This window comes from Drosophila elegans, unplaced genomic scaffold, assembly GCF_018152505.1.
Source record: "Drosophila elegans isolate 14027-0461.03 unplaced genomic scaffold, ASM1815250v1 contig_349, whole genome shotgun sequence".
In the NCBI taxonomy this organism is placed as follows: domain Eukaryota; kingdom Metazoa; phylum Arthropoda; class Insecta; order Diptera; family Drosophilidae; genus Drosophila; species Drosophila elegans.
In genome coordinates, this window is record NW_024545729.1 from 1,162,629 (window position 1) to 1,182,883 (window position 20,255).

The following is a 20,255-nucleotide window of genomic DNA, read 5'->3' on the forward strand; positions in this document are numbered from 1 at the left end:
GCGAATACTCAAAGGCAATAAATAACTTCATTGATATTTTTATTGTGATTTTATAATGTATAACCGAATTTTTTCGGTGGGAATGCTTTAATGAAAGCAAAACCGTAATAAGATTATAACTTCCTATAATGAATATAACACAGGTATTTTTCCTTATTGGAAACACAAAAACACTCATGAATAGTAGGCATTTGATCGATATGCACAAGCAGCAAAATAGGACGTAGCCCTAACATATATGTATGTACACAAAAGATATACATATACATGGATCTAGTATATGTTGTCTCTTTGTCTGTCTCTTCGACAATAAAGGCTTCAAATCAGATAATTACATTAGACTTTGTCCCTTAATGCTACCGACACTCGATTTCAGTCATTACTGAAAATTTGAATTTTCCATAACACACATATCGATGCATGTTGCACACATACACAATTTTTGTTATTGTTATTTTACGATATATGAGTTTGCATGCACACATATACATACACAGTTGAGAATATTTCCCCGTTTCCCAAGGTTTAATCTATGGGCGCCAAAGTCAAAACACTTTACTTAAATAGGAAGGTATATGCCATTTGTCATAGCAACCCATCAAGTGTGTCATTTTTTGACATCATATATATGGTGTTCTATATGTCGGATGTTTGTTTTTGCTTTTGTTTGCTTTTGTTTTATATTGATTAAATTTAGACTTACATATACAAGTTTAGATCTATGAACGATGAAGAAAAATAAATCTACGGGCATACAAAATTCTAAGTCCATTCGTCTATCAGTCGATCCACTTTTATATTCTTCACAACATGGTCTTGCTTTCCATACATACCTAGTATCGAATCATTTGAAGCTTTTGGGTGTGTGTCTTGAGTCACAGAATGCGATAGTCAATGGTCAATGGTCAATGACCAATGGAACAGGTCATTGATCTTTTAATCATCAACAATGGAATAAACGAGAGATATATAATCAAACTCAGCTTCTCTGCCTGAAGGCCTGCTTTGACCCTGAAGAGCTTGGTTTTGGCTAGTTTGTCGCCATGTTGAGTTGGTGCTATTTGTCAAGCTAGAAACGCTGGACTGAACACCGCTAATAGTTACATTTGCACTACTCTTTGAGCCAGCACTGTTCGCAGACACTGGCCCACCATTTATGGAATTGCTACTCGCTGTACCGCTTCCTACAGAACCCGTGCCAGAGCTAGCAGCACCACCAGAAGAACTTGAGACAGACCCTCCACTGGAGCCAAGTAGATTCGAATTTGCCACACTGGTGTTCGGGTTGCTGCTGCCGCCACCACTGCCTGTGCCGCCGCCGCTGCCGCCACCACTGCCATTTCCATTATTGCCGTTGCCGCCGCCATTGCCGCTGCCGCTGCCGTTTCCGTTTCCGTTGCTGCTGTTTCCGGACAGACTAGCCCCTGAGCTACTGGCGCCACTGTTGGATGGAGTGCCCACGCCTCCGCCGTTGCCAGCACTAGTTCCGCTCGAGCTCGTAGACGAGGTGGCTTGTGGTAAGTGCTGCATTATGTTCTGCACCTCGTTCTCGCTCGGAGATTCAGCAAATATTGTGGTGTTGGCGAGAACACAGTTGTTTAACGCCATTTGCGCTTTGTTAGCCTCCTCTCGAGTTGTATATTTACATAAGGCAATTCCTTGGTTCAGATATAGGTGAAAGCTAATCAGGGGGCCATGCTGCATGCACAGTGTACGTAAGGTTGGACCGTCAATCTTGAAATAAATAAAAAACGTAATTAAATGGTTAATCTATTATCCGTAATACATCTTATAGAATATTCGTAATATGTGCAAGGCCGAAGTTTGCTGTCTGTCTTGTGATATATAAGGTGCGTTTCAAAGTAAACAGTTCTTTTTGAATAGCGTTATGCAGAAGTAGAGGCCATTTAAAAGGATTCCGACGAACAAGCCAAAGCACCCGTTCGACATGCTTTTGGATAGTGTAAAAAGCTGTAATGAAGTACTATTTCTAAATTGATTTTGCCAAAATGACCATTTGTTCTGTTTTTTTTAAGCCCTGTTTACTTTGGATCGCACCTTTAATATTACAAATACATATTTTAAAAATAAAAAAAGGTAATTTAACTTTGGTATGTCGAAGTTTGTAACTAGATGTGTATAAGAAAAATTTACTATTCCAACAGTTCCCTTTTTTTGGCAGATTTTCATACTGTGACTGACTGTTCCTATGACAGTTATATGAAATACACGTCTGTCAAAATGGTTCAAAATTTTTTTTCTGCTTGCGGCTACCGGTATTATACCGGTTTAAATAAAACAACAATTAAATATTTTTTTTCTAACATAACCTTCTATTAAGGGGTTATATACAGTTAGAAAATCGAAAAAAAGTATATTAAAAAAAAAAATTCGGGGAAAACTATAAAATTTAATTATCTAATATTTTATAGACATACTATGTTTATATTTTAACTGTATTTAACGACTAAGTATTGGAATAAATGTTTATTTGGAAAGAAGCTACAGCTAGCTAATCTCTCAAAAAAGGCTTTTTGCGGTGAGCACTATATCTTTGGACTGGATCCTCCAAAACTTAAAAATCAAACTGATTTCGTTAAAGTATTGCCTAATCTAGTAATTAATCGAAGGAATAGGCGAAATAAAGTTTTTTTACAAAATGGCGATTTTTTAAACAAACAAATATTGATTTTTGAGCAAAATGTCGGTCTAAAATTGCTAATAAAAAATAAAATATCGGAAACTTTTTTGATTAAATTCTAAAAAAAAATATTTTTAAGAAGCTCGTATAAAAATTTTACACTAATCGGTTTAGCCGTTTTCGAGTAATGTTGGTCACCGACTTCCAACACACCATTTTGACTAGAACGCGTTTAAAGTTTGCACTTGCAAGCACTCTGAAACGCCTTTTAAAATTTGGTTTTAACTTCGAAAATATTAACGGGGTCGATATGACCTTTTCTGTATGTATTCTTAAATATATGTACACCTTGGCAGCGGCCGCTCATTACAAGGTGTCAAAAACAACAGTTTGCCGAACTCTGCAGCGTTGCAGTCACATTAAATTATCATATATAATGAAATCACCCCATCTTTTTGGAAAGCTTTATGCAGATAGCTTCAAAACTGAGAGACTTTTTATCGTAGAAATGCTGATAAAGAGTATACATATATACCTTAAAGGGACGAAAATGTTTTCTTCAAACTTCTGAGTGAAATTATAATACAAGGGCAAGGGTATACAAAGGGCGATAATAAGCCCCCAGAAACTGTGCAAAAAAAAATAGATGCATTGCTGGTGCATATTTCGGTTAAAAAAAATAAACTTAAGTAAATCAAGAACCTAACGCAATGAAAAGTACCAACTTTATCTTAAGAAATTTTGTATGGATATGATGTTCGGTAAGGTTTTTAAATAAGTGTTCCTACTATTTTAGGCAAACCTTTATTATTTTGTAACATTTTAAAATTGAGAATATTAAACAACACAGATTCATAAATATGATCGTGGGGGTAAAGGTTATGTGTGTATTCGCCCAGATAGCTCGTTGTGTAGAAACGCACGGACCGACATTACGATTCGGACATTATATACTTAATATGGTCAGAAATGTCCCTTTTGTAATGCAACTGACTCTTACAACTGTGTGGCGGGGTCAGTTTCGGAAATAAGCCTTATGTTTATATATTTGCAGTTGGATACGCTCTTTTTGAAGGTGTTACTTTTCAACGAATAAGTAAGTTTTGGTATGTTATACACGGTATACGTTATGAACAAAGTCCATTAAACACGTGTGAGACAAGTGTTTAATTGTAGTTGCTGACGCTTAAAACATACCTGAGCTGTTAGATTTTTAAGAAGCAACCAACTAGAGCCCCATGAAGTATTACCACCTGTCCAAGTTGTGTTTGTTGTTTGAACACCACCACTTCGAGCCTGTAGCCAGCCATTGGAACCTCCGCTGATGGTCGATGATGTTGACGTACTACAATTTCCTCCATTACCAGACTTATTTGAATTGGCAGTCAATCCTGGCGGGGGACCTCGGGACGATGATTTATTCAGGGGGCTTGTCCAAAGCTCAGAAGTGGCGGCACATTGCTGGCTGTTGTCAGACCAACTATACCCATAAAAAAAAGAAAATTTCAAATTTTGTATTATGGTTGGTGTTTGGTATTTGACATCATTTAAAAATTACCTGGGGAAATTTTGGTTTGGATTAAAACTCCATGTAGACGACGATAAACTTAGAGGCTGCAAATCAGTCGGGGAGTTCTTGCCGGTATTGGCAAATATGTCAGCATCTTTTGGCGTTGAATTAATGGATAGTGGAGATCTAGCAACGCTTCCAGGAGTAATGCTGGGATCGTCTTCTATGCTTTTGATCTGAGAACCCTTAAAAGCAAACTTCTGCTTGGATATGTTTCGGTTTTACGTAATTAAACAGTTTTACCTTCCACGGTTTTCCTGGCTCGAACTCTTGGACCAGGTCGGTGTACGCAGTTGCTGCTGAAGTTGGCTGAGCAACTGACCAGTCTTTATTCTCGTTGTCAGATGAGGGGTCTGGCCAACCGTCCCCAATATTACGTCCAGTTGACCATGTACTATTAAGGAAATTGATCAAACAGTGTAACAAAATCTTATTTTTAGGCTGTGTTAATACGGTTTTTAATGGATTCAGCTGATGAACGTAAAAATGAATCCTTGTTTAAAAAAAAAAAAACAAAATAAACCGAATAGTTTTCTGTTGCTGCAACTGGAGGAATAAAGCTTTATTCAGAGAGTATTTTTCAAAATTTGGAGTTTTTTGTGAAAAAGTGACATTGTTTGTTCCCAAAATCTGTTTGTAAAAGAATGACCCATATGCGTATTTCTTGTAAGTCACTCGGGACACTTAAATGCCCACTAAAAGTTTAAAAAAGTCCTAATTTTAGAATGTTGTCCAAAACCGTCACCTAAAAATGGTTTTATTTTAACGAAAATCTTGATTTTACTTGTTTTAAGTTAAGTTTAAAGTTTTTTTCTTTACTATTACATTGAAGTGCTTTAAAGAAAGCATTTTGTTCAAAATTGGAACACATAATCACTACAAATTACCAATTCAACATCTAATTCAATGGATTGAAGTTTTTCTTATCATATTTGATAAGCATTATAATTTATAATCATGTTTTAAAGAAATGCTTACCCATCACTTTGTAGGCCCAAAGAGCTTATGTTGGTTGAGTTGCTCGTTAAATTTTGTTTAGTTGCACCTGGAGCACGGGAAAATTCCGTACTGTCAGAGTTAATGTCCTTGTCTAATACTGGAAGCTTCCACTGATTAAGTCGGGATTGTTGATTGGACGCTCCTTGATATCCACTTGGCTGAAAACGTTTCAAAAATTTCTTATAGTTTTACATTTTTGTATGTATTGAACACGATGAGGTTTTTTTTTCTAAATTCACGGTTGTGTTGTGTAATGTAATGTGTGGAAATTAATATTATAGCTGGTTTCAGCAATGCTCATCAGATAGTAACGCCCTATTAGCCACAGTTTTAAATTTCCATCCAGTTTCCAGGATGTGTCCAGATGTCTTAACAAAAATAGGAAAACGGCTAAAAAAGCCCGCAACTGTCTAACGATTAAAGCTACGGATACGTGCTATAAATCGTTGAAAACGTATTTTCAAGGGCTATTTTCGGTGCGCTGCTTTGAAGTGTAGTAGCAAGACCGATTACAAAACTACTTTAATAAAAATAAAGTAATTTTTTTTGGTAATATAAAAGATAGTCGTCACAAAATGTGATATCAGAAGTTTTTGGAGTTTTGGATTTTCTTTGAGCTTACCTTATTAATATTGAGCTCTGAAAAGTTGCTTGGCAAGGTATTAATTGCATCGTGACCTCTTAAATAGTCATTGCCTGAGTGTACAGAAGGATGTTGCTGTTGTTGTGGCTGCTGTTGCTGCTGCTGCTGCGAAGTTGGTTGCATATTTTGCTGTTTGACATACACAGCCTGTTGTGCATTTATTTGGTTCTGTAAATTCTGAATTTGCTGCTTGTATTTAGATATCGCCACATTCACTGCCATTGGATTTGCGTTTCCCCCGCGAGCAAGGGATTGTTGCGCTGCTTGGAGATGCTTGAAGCAAAAATTTGAATTTTATTAATATCCAATTAGTTGTATCAATAAGTGAAAATGTAGAAAGTGGACAGAGAATTACCTTTATATTGCTAAGAAGTTGGTTTAGCAGATTAAGTGTAGTTTGTGTTAGAGGTTGAGTCAATATCTGACTAGATATGAAACCACTATGAATGGCCAACTGAATCTGCTGACCAAGCATGCGAATTTGCTGGCCTGATGGTTGATTGTTTGTGTTTGCTGCTATATTTACAGAAGCTGCTGCTGCCACTGCTGCGTTAGATGTGCCCTGGCCAAATCCGACGGAAACGGCGGCCGTGTTCCCAACAGACTGAGGTCCTACAGCAACACTATGTTGGCCTTGATTCAAATACTTTTGAACTTGCAAAGCTGTCATATTTGCATTATTATTTCCACCTCCAGTAACGGCAGTACCACCCATGTTATTCATAATATTATTCTGTGAAAGAAAGAAAGATAATCGTATTTTTAGTTCTAGTTTAAAAAAAAAAATATTATAAATAAGCAACCGTTTCGAAAAAACAGTATGTTTTCTTTTTGTCTAGCCTTTACAGTCGATTAGGAATTTTGCGAACAAATTACTTTCTATTGCTAAAAACGTTAAATCGCAATGTATATTATATGTTATAAAAAAGCAAAGCACAAGCAATGTTTAAAAGTCCCCTACCCATATATTTAGCTTAAAGGAAGCGCTGCCTACTTTTTGGAAATCGTAGGCTCTAAACAAACGGACTGAACAAAAAAATCACCATGATAAATTAAAAACCAATACAATTACCAAAAAAGTAACCAATCAATAAGATAACAATATTGATAATTAAAACTAAGTCTATAAGCTGCAATTAATATTTAATATCATATCCTTTATTGGCAATAAAACCTGAGCAACGTCTATGAATCGGCAACAACGACCTCTTGATGCCGGACCACATATTCTCTACAGGACTAAAATCAGGCGAAAGCGCCGGAAAAAACAAAGGGCATTGTCCTGTTTGAAGACCCATACGAGCTGCATGATGGTCATCATTTAATTACTCAAGCAAGACCATATTGCACTACATTGCACTACACCCTCTATCTTGAATAGTTTTCGTGGTGTACTGCAACTTGTATCCTGCGTTTGTTGGACGTTTGACGTACGATCGAAATTCTCATGCAATTCCTTGGCAACTTGATGCGCTTGGCCATATGTCTCGCATTTAAAAGGTTTATACTGTATGAAATATGTGCGAACTTTTTGCTCTGCCGGATTTGTTTTCAGTTTCTTTTTAGAGTAGTAGCAGACTAGAAAGGACCCTTTGCCTTCTTGCTCCTACGAATCAACCTACTGACTTGAACGGGGTCAAAATATTGTTTTCAGGATTTTTCTGGTGGTTTATGGCATTGTTGATCATTTTATTCAAACATCCAGCCAACCCAGTTCTTTTCACGTCCCATTTTATTTTTAATTATAGAAACAATGAAGTGAAAGTCAAATCTAGCAACCTCATGGCTTTTTCACACAAAAAATCAGATGATTTTTTAAGAACCCCAGAATTTGCTTTTAAAAATAATATATAGAGAGAAATTTGAAGAAAAAATTACGATGTTTTCGCATAGGCGGAATACTAAACCGTATAAAAAAAAAAAAAAAAGCAACTGTATTTTTTATCAATGGCCAAATGTGTTGTAGCGGTGCTATTCATTTTCTCGCAACTGTAGATTAATGGCAACAATACCTTTGATAGTTGAAACTTGAAAGCAAAAGAAACGGATGGGAGTACGATCGTATTTATCCGGTTTACTTACATGAGGAAAAGACATTGAAGGTTGTCCACTGCTGACTGGGTAGCGACCAGCAAACCCACCGCTACTAGTTGAACTCGAGTGGTCAGCATAAGAGCCAAGGGTGTCGTCATGTCGACGCCAGCCATCCATTGCCAAGGATGAATTGGCACGCAGCATATCGGCTGCTTCTTCGATGTTCATATTGGCAGTCACCAGTGCCCGCTCCACATCTTCCTTCTTGAATCCGTTCTCCACAAGAATGCGGTATTGCTTGCTTTGCTTGATCATCTCCGCATTAATGACATTCACCATGCCCACGTTGAGTCCTGCCAGCTTCTGCTGCTGCTGAGATTTTCCAATGATCCCACCGTGTGCGTTCCAATCGGATCCCAGATCAACGCCATCCACCACACCCACTCCTCCCGCAGTGCTCCAGCCCGAAGAGGCCCCAGTAGCTGGCAGCTTGCCTTGCTTGTTGCCCCAACTGACGCCAACTGGTGCTGCGTCGCTCCAAGAGTTTTGTGCGAGTGTCGCGTTGGACTTGTCATCCACCCAGTTGCTGCTGGACACACTTCCTCCGCTGGGGGCGCCCACGTTGTGAGTGTCATCTCCCCAAGTTGTGACAGGAGCAACAGTGTTTCTGCCGCTCACATTGTTTGAGTGCACCCACATGGCGCCTCCGTCTGGCTTGTGCTGCACGCCTCCAACAGATGGTAGCCGAGCCTGCGGTCCAACTACACTGTTCATAGGATTGTTGGGATTGGCCCCCACTGGAACATTGCTATTGCCAACGCCGGCGATGCCGATGCCCCCGGACTGGTTTTGACCACGCATCAGATGACCACCGCGACCAATTGAATCGGTCATGTCTTTCCAGTGACCGCTGGCACCGGGAACACGAGTTTGCTGGCCCCACAACGAAGTGCCATCGTCGTAATTAGGAATACTGCGGCGCTGAGGCGGTGGCGATGGCTCTTCCCATCCACTTATCTGCTTCGATATGTCTTTGGGGCCACCACTCACGCCAACGCCCACCGATTGGGCCGGCCCCCACTGGGTCGGGATATTGCCCGACACAGGGCCAGGACCAGGACCTGGACCTGGACCAGGTCCAGGACCAGGTCCTCCGGGACCACCGGGACCTCCGGGACCGATGCCCGGTCCTGATGTTCCTTGAACATTCGTACTGGCAGTCCCTACGCTTTGGCCAACCATTTTGTTGATATTTTGTATCTGGTTATGCGACATCTGCGGATGATGTCCCCACATTTCAGATGTCCCATTGAGTCGGCCGGATATCCCACGCGGATCTCCGCGAATGGGATCACGCGGATCAATCATTCGGATGTCGCGGGGATCACTGGAAGTGCCCCCAGAAGCGTTACCGCCGCGATGGTCAACATTCCGGATATCCATCGATCCGCCTCCAGCCAAAGGACGAATTTCGCGAGGGTCTCCCCATCCGTTGCCAGCATTGTTGGAGTTTCCACTCCCACCTGCAACGACTCCAGTGTTTCCAGTTAAATTGCTTGATCCGCTACCTGCTGAAAGAAAAAACAAACTCATTAAATGCACCCGAATTAAAAAATAATGAGAAAGAAGCTCAAATCGGCAATCCTATTTTTTTAGTTTACTGTACAGCCAAGAGCTACCAATTCGATGATGAACATTTTTGTTGAAGTCGAAAGTACTTTTAATGTCTACTACTGTTTTTTTCAAAGATTGGGGACTTTAAAGGTCATGTTTCTACTTAAGTTGACACAATTTAACTTTTTTGCACAAATATAGTTGCTTCTTCTAGTTCTTATGTTAATTCAAATTGAAAATAAAAAAATTGACTTGTTTTATACCATTATGAGACACCCCCGGCTTTTAATTTGGCGAAAAAAAAAAAAAAATGTTCATAAAAACAAGAAATATTAGTATTTAGATTATGGCGGTGAGCTTAGGTCTTGACACACTTGCTTTCGCATATTATTACCAGTTGATCCAAGTCCAACGCCAACCACTCCTTGTCCCCATTGAGGACCGCCAGATGAAACGACACCTCCTGGGCCGACATTAACTCCACCTTGGTTTACTCCCACTGCCGCTCCAGATCCCGCGTTGCTGACCGATCCCCCTGTCCACACACTACTGCTGTCGGCCCCATCATCGTCCTCTCCCCAAGTTCCGCCTAGGTTGGAGGACGGTGTATGACCCCAAGAGGGCTTTGGAACTTGCTGGGCAGTCGGCTGACCTCCGTTCCTCAAATTGGACTCCCAAAGGTCAGTTCCATTGTTAATGTTTGGCTTCCACATTGGTGGTCCGGCGGCATCTTTGTTGGTTGGCTCTGGCGAACTGGGGACTTCCCAATTGGTATCCTGGTTGACATGCTGACAGCCCCAGCCATCTTGGGAAAAAAGCGCTTCGCGCATAGTGCTCAAGTGTTCTAACTGATCGTTAGCTTCAAAAGTTGCATTCCCAACTATTCCTGCATCAACTTGATCTTCAACGTCATTATCGTAAGCAATTATAGCAATTTTTATGAACTCTTTAGTTTGTTTTTAGAAAAGGAACGACTTGGCTTTAGTCCTTGTGCTTTCCGTATTCTGTTCAAATAAATAAAAATAAACAACAACAAAATTTAAGACACTATTATTTACCATTATTATACATAACACTAATATACTAATTATACATAACACTAATAAGTAATAATAATAAATATTATTTACCATTATTATACATAACACTTATATAGTAAAAACAAAAATTGCTCTATGTTTATGAACCAGTTTTAGAAACATCGCCCTTAAACTTAAGGCGATTTTTTTTTAGTTTAGGGCGGACTCGACCGCCACATTTGGGTTTGTAGTTGAGCACGATAAAAAAAAAAGCCAACGAGTCATCGCGAAGACCAAAATCTTACATGTCTTATTCTTGAGAGTTCGCAGTTCAATTCTCAATTAAGACATTGCGAACTCATTGCAAATATTTGCGAATTTAGGCTACCCATAGGTAATATATATATATTAAGTTTAAATTTAAAAACACAATTTATTAAATCTAATAAAAAAAAAATATATTTTTTTATTTTGGCGGAATTACATAGATACAAATATAAAAATAGTTTGTCTGTTGGTTTGTCCGTGCGTATCAAAGCGATGTTTTAGGATCCTGACACCAATTTAACAGCTCGAGTTAACTAAAATATACAAAAAGCAGGCTTTGGTATAGCTTTATAGAGACACCCGCAACGGTCATTTTAAATTAAACTGTGCTGTACAATTTTCACGCATTGTCAGAACGAAGTACAATGGTTTTTTCAATTGCCAAGTCATAAAGGACGATTCATGGTCGTAGTGTATTTTCAAACATGTAAAATTAACGTGACGATCGCACCTTCAACTCCAAATACTTCTGATATCAGATTTTGTGACGCTTATTATTTATTTCAGACTGAAATTATAAAACCCTCTGCAAGGGTATAAACTAATTTTTTACTTCCAAATACTGAAAATATAATAATAAATTGAAAACAAAAGAATGCTACGTGATATTATATATTCATTATATATTCATTATATTACTTTTCAAACGAAGCATAATCTATTTTTGTTGATGATCCTGCGATGCCGTATGATGTTCACCGCTAACAACCTTGCGAAAGGGGAGCCAAAGCCTGACTGCCACGCCCCTATATGTCAATACATTTGGTTGAAATTTTTTGAAGATACTTAAAATGTAATTTTTGTTTGGCCTCTAAAACCTAAAAGGGTATGTGTTGTTAAAAATATATAAAAAATAAATACATGTGTAGATATCTTTTTACATATGTAAAAGAAAATATTTTGGGTATTCACCAAACGACAGAATCTCTGAACTGCTGAAATTCGGTCAGCTGTTCCATACAAATTCAACTTGCTGAAATGTAAGCAAAAGCCTTAGCTTCGACAGACAAAGCTAGGGCGACTTACAAACAGTAACTGTAACGTCTGTTTGATGAAACAGCTGTTTGAAAAAGAAACAACTTGGTTCGTTCCCTCAATTGCTGAAAATTTCAAGAATTCAGTGATTTAGTCTTTTAGGGAACACCCAAATGATTTTGTACATCATTTTTAGCATTTGAAGAACAATCGTCAGGAGGTTTTGAAAAGTCATATCCTTATTTCCCGAACAAAATGAGATTTGATTTTTGATATTTATTTATTTATTTTTAGAAAATGTTTGTTTAAGGTGCGATCGTCATTAGTTTTCTATCTTCTTAATAAAAGTTGGCTTTTATTTTGTACCAACAATTTAATAGTACTTCGCTTTAATTCCAATTACATTTGTTTAAGTCATTGATGTGAAAACAACATACTGTGTACATCTTCAAGAAATTTGACATTTATACATATAGTGGGCAAAAAAAGTTTACGAACATTTTATATGAAGTTTCAGCGTTCCCAAACTTTTTTTGCCCACTGTATGTACATATTGATCTTATAACGAACGCTGCACTACCAGGGCTGCTGCACAACAGGCAATTTTGATTTTCTTTAAAAATATATATATGTAAATATGTATAAGTGTATTAATATTTAGGTTCTAATTCACGTGGGAGAAGACATAATTTAAGCAATCTTGCAATATTGAATTTGCACAGTATAGGAAATAATTTTATCCACTGCATATGTAGATACACCACTATTTTGGTATATACATACATACATACATACATATATATGTAGAACTTATTTGACAACTCTGGTCCGGCAGCCATCATTGACGCAATCACCCTATTTTAAGTCTACCTTTTCTAATTTCGCTGTCGCCAGTTAGCACAAATAAAGTTTGATTTTAAAATATTACAGGGGTGACTAAATCAGTTACTTTTACTGAATATGAACAGATAAAATTGTATTTCAACGTATTTCCATACATACATACATACATATAAGGCTTTTTTCTATACTCGGCTATGTAACGTTGATATTTGCAATTAACTAGTATATTCGCGTGTTCATTTGCCTATGTGTACAGACAATACAAGCAAAAACCAGAAATAATTACAAGACGGAGATTCAAGAACCTACCAGAGGGAAAAATGTTATCCTTTACTTAGAACTGCGAATATATTAAATTTAAGCACTTGTTTCTTTGCGAATATACCGAAGAATATTTGCAAGAATTTTTGCTTATACCGACGAGAAGTTGATTTTCTCTATATAAGTACATATGTATGTATTGTTGTGTATGTATGCATGCCAAGCCACTTTGACGATTTCACAAAGTGTGTATATGTAGTAAAACATACACACATTCGGCACTCAATTACAATTTTTCACAATTCACAAAATATATTAATGTCATTTTTAAATTTAAAATTATTTTAAATGTGAAAATAATTTTGAACAGAGAATAATACATTCGTTGTAGTTGAATTTAAATTTCGGTGCACGTTTAACGACGGGGACGGTACAAGTTACTATTGTATTTGGTGAACGCATACAGCTATGGCTGCCGTCGATATTGCCACCTAGTCGGAAACCAAACATAAAATGGTAACTATAGGTGTTAGGAGGCAAGGGTAAAAAAAGTAGCTCAATACAGCTAAAATACATAAGTACAATTTTTTTTTGGCTTGGTACTGATAATGACAACAGTTTTGGCCACAAATTGCCAAATCTGAGATGCTTATACGTCATTATGTAAAATATTTAAAGCGTGGCAACTCTTAATATGGAACAGACATATATGTATGTATGTTCATATAACAATCACTTTCCAATGCATGATACATAAACGAACAGAATTTATTCTGCACTGATACACACATATGTACATATATTAGAAACTATTCGCTTGAATTTTTAAGACCATTTAGGTTATGCATATTTAGGTTATGTCTGCCAGTTTCTTTTTTTGTCAAAAAAAGTCCGTCTTGAAGCATACATGCCTTTTTTCTTTAATTTGATTTGAGTGTCTGCACTAACACAATAACACTTATATAGAATCTGTTGGTACTGAAATTTCCCAAAGCCTTTTGTTTCAATGACACAGCGCTTGTTTTTGGATGAATACGCACACATAAACATTCACTAATCGTGCTAATTCATTTTAACACACGCGCTTGAATTGAATTAAAAATAAACTATACGACGCTCTCGCTCGCTCTTCGTCTGGACAACGACAAGCGATAATATGCTTTTTCTTAGTCAACCGATAGTTTCGATAGTAATTGATAATAATCGAATTAAGCTGAGACATAAGTATATAGGGTACTCCCGAATTCTAAATGCAGACATTCCATGTAGTGAACTTTTTAAATGTGCCTGATTCCATTGGCGCATTAGCATTTCACTGATGCTACTCCGACATGTGAATGACAAAAACTGCTGATCTGGGTTTGTTTACTTTTGAATTTTAGCAAATCCATAAAAAATTTATCAAAAATATTGGATAAGAGTGTGTTTACTCAACGCTTTAATGAAACGGTATTTTCCGGGCGAACGATTTTTAATCGTATTTATTTATCGCATTTATTTTAAATGCAGAATTTATCCCATTGGGATTCCCTGTGTAAATAAATGCGCGTTAGGCTGGTTGCTTTTTAATGCGCCAATGGAATCCGGCTATTAATCACTTATGGCCTAGTTGCACAGAGTACCATCCACCACCTCCTTCAAAGATGGTCCGTAATAGCCCAGTCCCACATCCAAGCGATTTGGGATTTTTCATGGTGGACTGGTGTTCCCACAGAGCCAACATCAACCTTTCACCATCCACCGTCCACCAAAGAAACGGAAAACCTTTTGCCGTGCTAAAAATTTCCCGTATTCCTTAACGGTGGAATTAACGTTCCTAATAGCGTATTTCCACAGAGACCCATCCACTTTCCACCATCCGTTGAAGGGATGGTACATAAGGTTTTCCCGTTCCAAAATCAACCAAGTTAGTCCGCCGTTAAACTCTGACTGACGAATCCACCATCCGATTTCAGTTGATCTTAACAGCTGTAGCTCGTTAAATCGTAAACATAGATGGTTGACCTGTTGACTTTGTTTACGTTTTGATGAGCCACAACTGTTCACATCAGCTGATATCGGAATGTGGATGTGCTCTGTGGAAACAGGAGTTTCACATTTGTTGAAAATTCCAACTGTTTCTAACGGATAGACTGTGTGGTAAGAGGGCATAACCGCACGTTTCTTGCCCATATATAGCCAATGTTTTTTCGGTGCAACTCGAAAGTTTGGCCGCGAACGAATTGGAATTGACCTGACGGCCATCTTCGTATTTGTGAAGCAGAAGCCCTTTTAAAACGATTTAATTTTTTCAAGTGTATAAAAACGGAAACACTTGTAGATTTATGTTATGGATTTTTATTGTTATTAAGCGACTAGAAAATTAATTTATTAAAAGCTATAATAACTGACGAAATATGTTTACAAATTTGCGGTTGTATAATTTTTCTATTTCTAGGTAAAACTTGTTGGAATGCAGAGTAAAGTCTATATATAAAGTAAGCAGAGATCATGAACTTGTGAACTTCATTTGAATAGCCCTTCAGATCTGATAGAAATATCATATGTCAGCTACACGAATTATTACTCTATTTATGAAACACTGCAGTTTTAAAATTACTTTAAGTTGAGCCACACATTAAGCAAGACAATGTTTTTACTCTCAATTGCAGCAAAAACGTAATAAAGTTATTATGACAGGATAAAGCCGAACCATCCCCGAGATTTGCAAACTGCGATTTAGGGTTAATTAACTGTGAATATTTAAATGTTTTGCTTTAGAGTAAAACAATGATTGTTTTGTGGTATGATTATTTGAAAAATGTATGCTTGTTTTATTTAAAAAAGAGCATCAGATGAAATTTTATGTTGTAAATGTTTAGCGATGTTATAAATGGAATCGCTTGTGCATATGTATTTAAAATGAGTTTTACCAATTATTGAGAAAATCAAAACCCTTAGGGATTTCAGGTGTTAAAAGCTTAGCATTTTCATCTTGTCGAATATCTTTAAACTCATTTTCATTATCAGACACGTCGTTCGACATACTGCTTTTTGATCCAAACCTAACCAAGAGTTGCAGTTCTTCATTCGAGTCAAAACATTCCTCATTATTATATACACATATACTTTTTTGGTCGCTTATTAGATTGGTAATTACTTTACTCTGGTTAACGTCAGTCTTATCACAGTCATAAGTATGTAGACTGGGTAGTTTTGGGCTGCGCGAAACGTTCGTCATTAACGTTAAATAAAGCACGTTTGATGCATCAATGGGAACTCCGGGATCAGAGACTGCATCACATTCCTTCAGTGATATTTTTATTTGAGACTTCGTTCGATAACTAAATGGAAATGAATGTTCATCGCGACAACCTCTGGTATTTTCATCATGTAATATTTTTAAGCCAACATTTTGCAAAATATACGTGTGCAGGTCTTTTCCGTTAAATGAATATACAGCGTCACTAAAGCAGAGTTTTTGGTCATTTTTGAAATTATCTGTTTTTATTTGTCGTTTTTGTTCCTCGAGCCTATTATAGTACTTGGTATATATATCGGGATTTATTAAGTGACTGTTTAATATTTTTTCCTGTTCACTTAAAGTCAATGTAAGCCAGGCTTCTCGACTGTACGCAGATTTTACATTATTTACATCGCGCGTAATCTTTTCAGAGAGGGAACTTAATTTTGAAAAGTATGAATGGATTCCTTCATGTGTTGCCATATTTAATCTGAAACAATAAACAATTCATATTTATACACATATAACATATATTTATGTTTGAATCTATGGTGCTTTACAGCATTAATTTTAAATTATACAAAAACTATGCACACCTTGAGATCGATATTATCTTATTTTTATGTATTTGAAAAAGAATACAGGGTAAAAACAAGGATTAAGAAAAGATTTGACAGATGTAAAAGTCTTAATTAAATAAAAGCTTCTTAAAGATGTTATCACTGGAATGTCTTTTTGTTTGGTTATAAATTTACCAATCTTCGATTGGGTTTCTTAAATAGTATTCTTTAAATCAAAAATGTTTTTTGCTTATATATTTTTTTTTATATTTATATATATATACTAGCATGGTGCCCACACCACCCGGAGGTATAGGATACGGCACATTTTTTTATACCCTTGCAGAGGGTATTATAATTTCAGTCAGAAGTTTGCAACGCAGTGAAGGAGACGATTCCGACCCTATAAAGTATATATATTCTTGATCAGCATCACTAGACGAGTTGATATAGCCATGTCCGTCTGTCCGTCCGTTTATATGCAAACTAGTTTAAAGCTATCTGCATGAAACTTTCCCAAAAGTTGTCTTTCTATTGCAGGTAGTATATAAGTCGGAACGAGCCGGATCGGACGACTATAGCATATAGCTCCCATAGGAACAATCGGAAAAATAATTGAAAAAAAATTATAACTTTTAGTTTAGTTCTTCGACATATAGCAATGGTTAAATATTTCAGAATTATGGTTTAAATTTTATCAAAATCGGACGACTATATCATATAGCTCCCATAGAAATAATAAAAATGTATAAAATAACTATCAAATAATTTAGCTGCTAATCATCATAGCTTCAAACAGATACGAAAGTAAATTATAATTTTAATGTTTTCAAAAATGTTTAATTCTTGCAATAGCTGCAAGGGTATATGAACTTCGGCTTGCCGAAGTTTGCTTTCTTTCTTGTTTTAATGTGGTTTCCCCCAAAGCATCAAATGAATCGTTGAAGCTTAAGGAAAAACTTTACCGAAGGAATTTTTGCTTTTCAGTTTAGAAGTGCCATTTTTCGACGTTTGAAGAGATTTTTGGCTAAATTGTAATTTTGGAACGTGTGTTAAAACTAGTAAAAAGCCTTAAGTCTAAGCGGTAAAATTTTTTAAACATTTATAATGTTTTAAACTATTTTTTGGGGAAATCGATAGGTTAAACGGTTTAGCGTCCAGAATTTTGGAAAAGAAAATTGATCTTTTTTCCAATTGGAATCGATTGGGGCCACTTGGGGAGCCTCTATAAATCTTAGCAAATCAGTTCAAAGTTATTAGAATGTAATAAAAATGCATATTAATATTGTTAATCAGTGGATTTGGCTGTGCGTTGATTCCTAGTTTTCGTACTGATAGCTTTATATATAGATACATATATATATATATATATATATATATATTTAAAATTTTCTAAATAAATTTATTTCAGTCTACAACATGTATATTCCGCGTTCTCATAATTTTTTTTCACGGTAAATTTAAAAAAGGGATTTTATCATGTTAATATTAAATATAAATTAATATTTCTTCTTTGTGATATACTAACTAATAACTTGTTCCTTTTTATACCCTTGCAGAGGAAAAGTTTGCAACGCAGTGAAGGAGACATTTCCGACCCTGTAAAGTATATATATTCTTGATCAGCATCACTAAGAGACTCGATCTAGCCATGTCCGTCTGTCCGTCTGTTTCTACGCAAACTAGTGTCTCAGTTTAAAAGCTATCTGCATAGGAGCAATCGAAAAAATAAATGAAAAATATTATAACTTTGCTGTTTTTAAATTTTTTTTTAGTTCTTCCATCTTTAGTAATGGTTAAATATTTCAGAATTACGGTTTAAATTACAAAATCGGACAACTATAACATAAAAATATTAAAAACAATTTTTTTTTTTTTAATTTAACTTTTTTATTTTGTAATTTTTTTGAAATTTTTGTTGACTAATTAATAATTTGACATATCAATATGAATTACGCTTTTAATTTTATTAAAATCGGAAAACGATATCATATAGCTGCCATAGGAACTATCGAATAATTGAGGTGAAAATCATCATAGCTTAATGTTGTTAAACATATACGCAAGTAAATCATAATCTTAATGTTTTCAAGAATATTTAATTTTTGCAATAGCTGCAAGGGTATATGAACTTCGGTTTATCGAAGTTTGCTTCCTTTCTTGTTTTTCTTTTGTTCAATAAAGCTCAGTGTTAAATAAAAAAAATATTTCCCCTAGACCATCCCAAAACAACTAAATTAAGGGGGAACACCCCTTATCAGACAACATTGTTCTTCAATATACATACATACATACATATGTACGTAGTAGCGGAGTTGTTCATCATCTAATACAATTTTGCATTTGTTTTGTTATTTTCTTACAAACTTCTTACCACGGTTATAAGTAATACCATCTGCGAGTACACAGTTTACAAAATTGTTGGTTTTTTAAGGCTGTGAATTACTTGAATACTTGCACAAATCTGTACTATTGGCAAATTTATATTATTTTTATTCCTCCGGCAGATTCAACAAAAATACTAAAACCGAAGGCTGTAAAGGTATCGAAAATTTGTGGTATGTATATCGGATTATTTCGTTTTTTAGTACAGTTGGAATACCGAATATTTTTCGATTATACTAGTTTCAGACAGGACTCGCAACAGGCTTGCCGTCCAAAAATCTCATAAACGTTTTAATTTCCATTATACCTCTGTACACAGCCGCATAGTTGTAGCAAACCAACCTAACAAGAAGAAAAAGAGAACACAAAATGTAATATTCAGTAAAATGGATATTAACGAAAAACTAAAAACAATTTTAACATTAACAAATAAATAGTTTTTTCTAAGATAGTAATTTATCCTCTTATGATGGTCTATGGTGGGTGGTATGGTAACCACAACTTCCTGGTCCATTAATTTCTGCTGGTTTTCCCAGTTAATATCTTCCAGCCTTTTGAAAAATCCACTGTTGCATAAAAGCCGCTTGTGTGAATAGAATTTTATTCTACCACAGTCGATTTTGGGGAACTCATTTTTTTCTACAACACTAAGAATAATAAGTATGAAACTTGATTTAAATCGCATATTTGAAGACTGATGCTGCCATTTAAGCATGTGAATATTACATTTCCTTTTCAAGCACTAACTCTTTTTGCCCTCTTTCCACACAGTCTATCCGTGGGAAACGGTTGGCATTTTCAACAAATGTGAAACTCCGATTCATTCGCCCGCAACTTGTTTAAGAAAAAAATACCGGAAAATACTGATATCAAACGATATTTCGTTAGTGCCACCACTGCAACAGCTGGTTTTATTCGTTAGGATGGCGACATTTTTGATTTCTTTTGAATATTAAACCTATTTTACGTACAAATTACTGAAAACAAGAACCGCTCTATTGCCTCTGGCATGAAAAAACTCCAACATGTACGGGAATCTTTGCTCCATTTTAGAAATTGTGACTCCCCTTCCTTGTCGTTCAAGTTGGCAAATGCCTCGGTCGCATTATGGATGTCCTGCTGAGCATTAAAGATGTCCGTACACTCTCTCAAATTCATGAT

General features: G+C 36.2%; 2 protein-coding genes across 3 annotated transcripts; both read right to left on the bottom strand.

Moving 5' to 3' along the window:
• Nucleotides 1–22: 22 nt before the first annotated feature.
• On the bottom strand, nucleotides 23–13,211 carry LOC108145276 (protein Gawky). 2 transcript variants are annotated; one of them, XM_017270576.2, is made up of 10 exons: nucleotides 12,975–13,211; nucleotides 9,896–10,505; nucleotides 7,936–9,458; nucleotides 6,209–6,586; nucleotides 5,833–6,126; nucleotides 5,190–5,368; nucleotides 4,455–4,605; nucleotides 4,200–4,387; nucleotides 3,839–4,121; nucleotides 23–1,734 (listed from the first exon to the last, which is right to left on the bottom strand). In XM_017270576.2, the coding sequence occupies exons 2-10, from the start codon at nucleotides 10,329–10,331 to the stop codon at nucleotides 937–939; spliced, it is 4,230 nt and encodes a 1,409-aa protein (XP_017126065.1). In that variant the 5' UTR covers nucleotides 10,332–10,505; nucleotides 12,975–13,211; the 3' UTR covers nucleotides 23–936. The 2 variants fall into 2 exon arrangements, with proteins under 2 accessions (XP_017126065.1, XP_017126061.1); XM_017270572.2 differs by having other exon boundaries at nucleotides 4,200–4,396; nucleotides 12,975–13,210.
• Nucleotides 13,212–15,718: 2,507 nt separating this feature from the next.
• On the bottom strand, nucleotides 15,719–19,248 carry LOC108145278. The gene is made up of 2 exons (XM_041708627.1): nucleotides 19,084–19,248; nucleotides 15,719–16,639 (listed from the first exon to the last, which is right to left on the bottom strand). The coding sequence occupies exon 2, from the start codon at nucleotides 16,630–16,632 to the stop codon at nucleotides 15,835–15,837; it is 798 nt and encodes a 265-aa protein (XP_041564561.1). The 5' UTR covers nucleotides 16,633–16,639; nucleotides 19,084–19,248; the 3' UTR covers nucleotides 15,719–15,834.
• Between the last annotated feature and the right edge of the window lie 1,007 nt (nucleotides 19,249–20,255).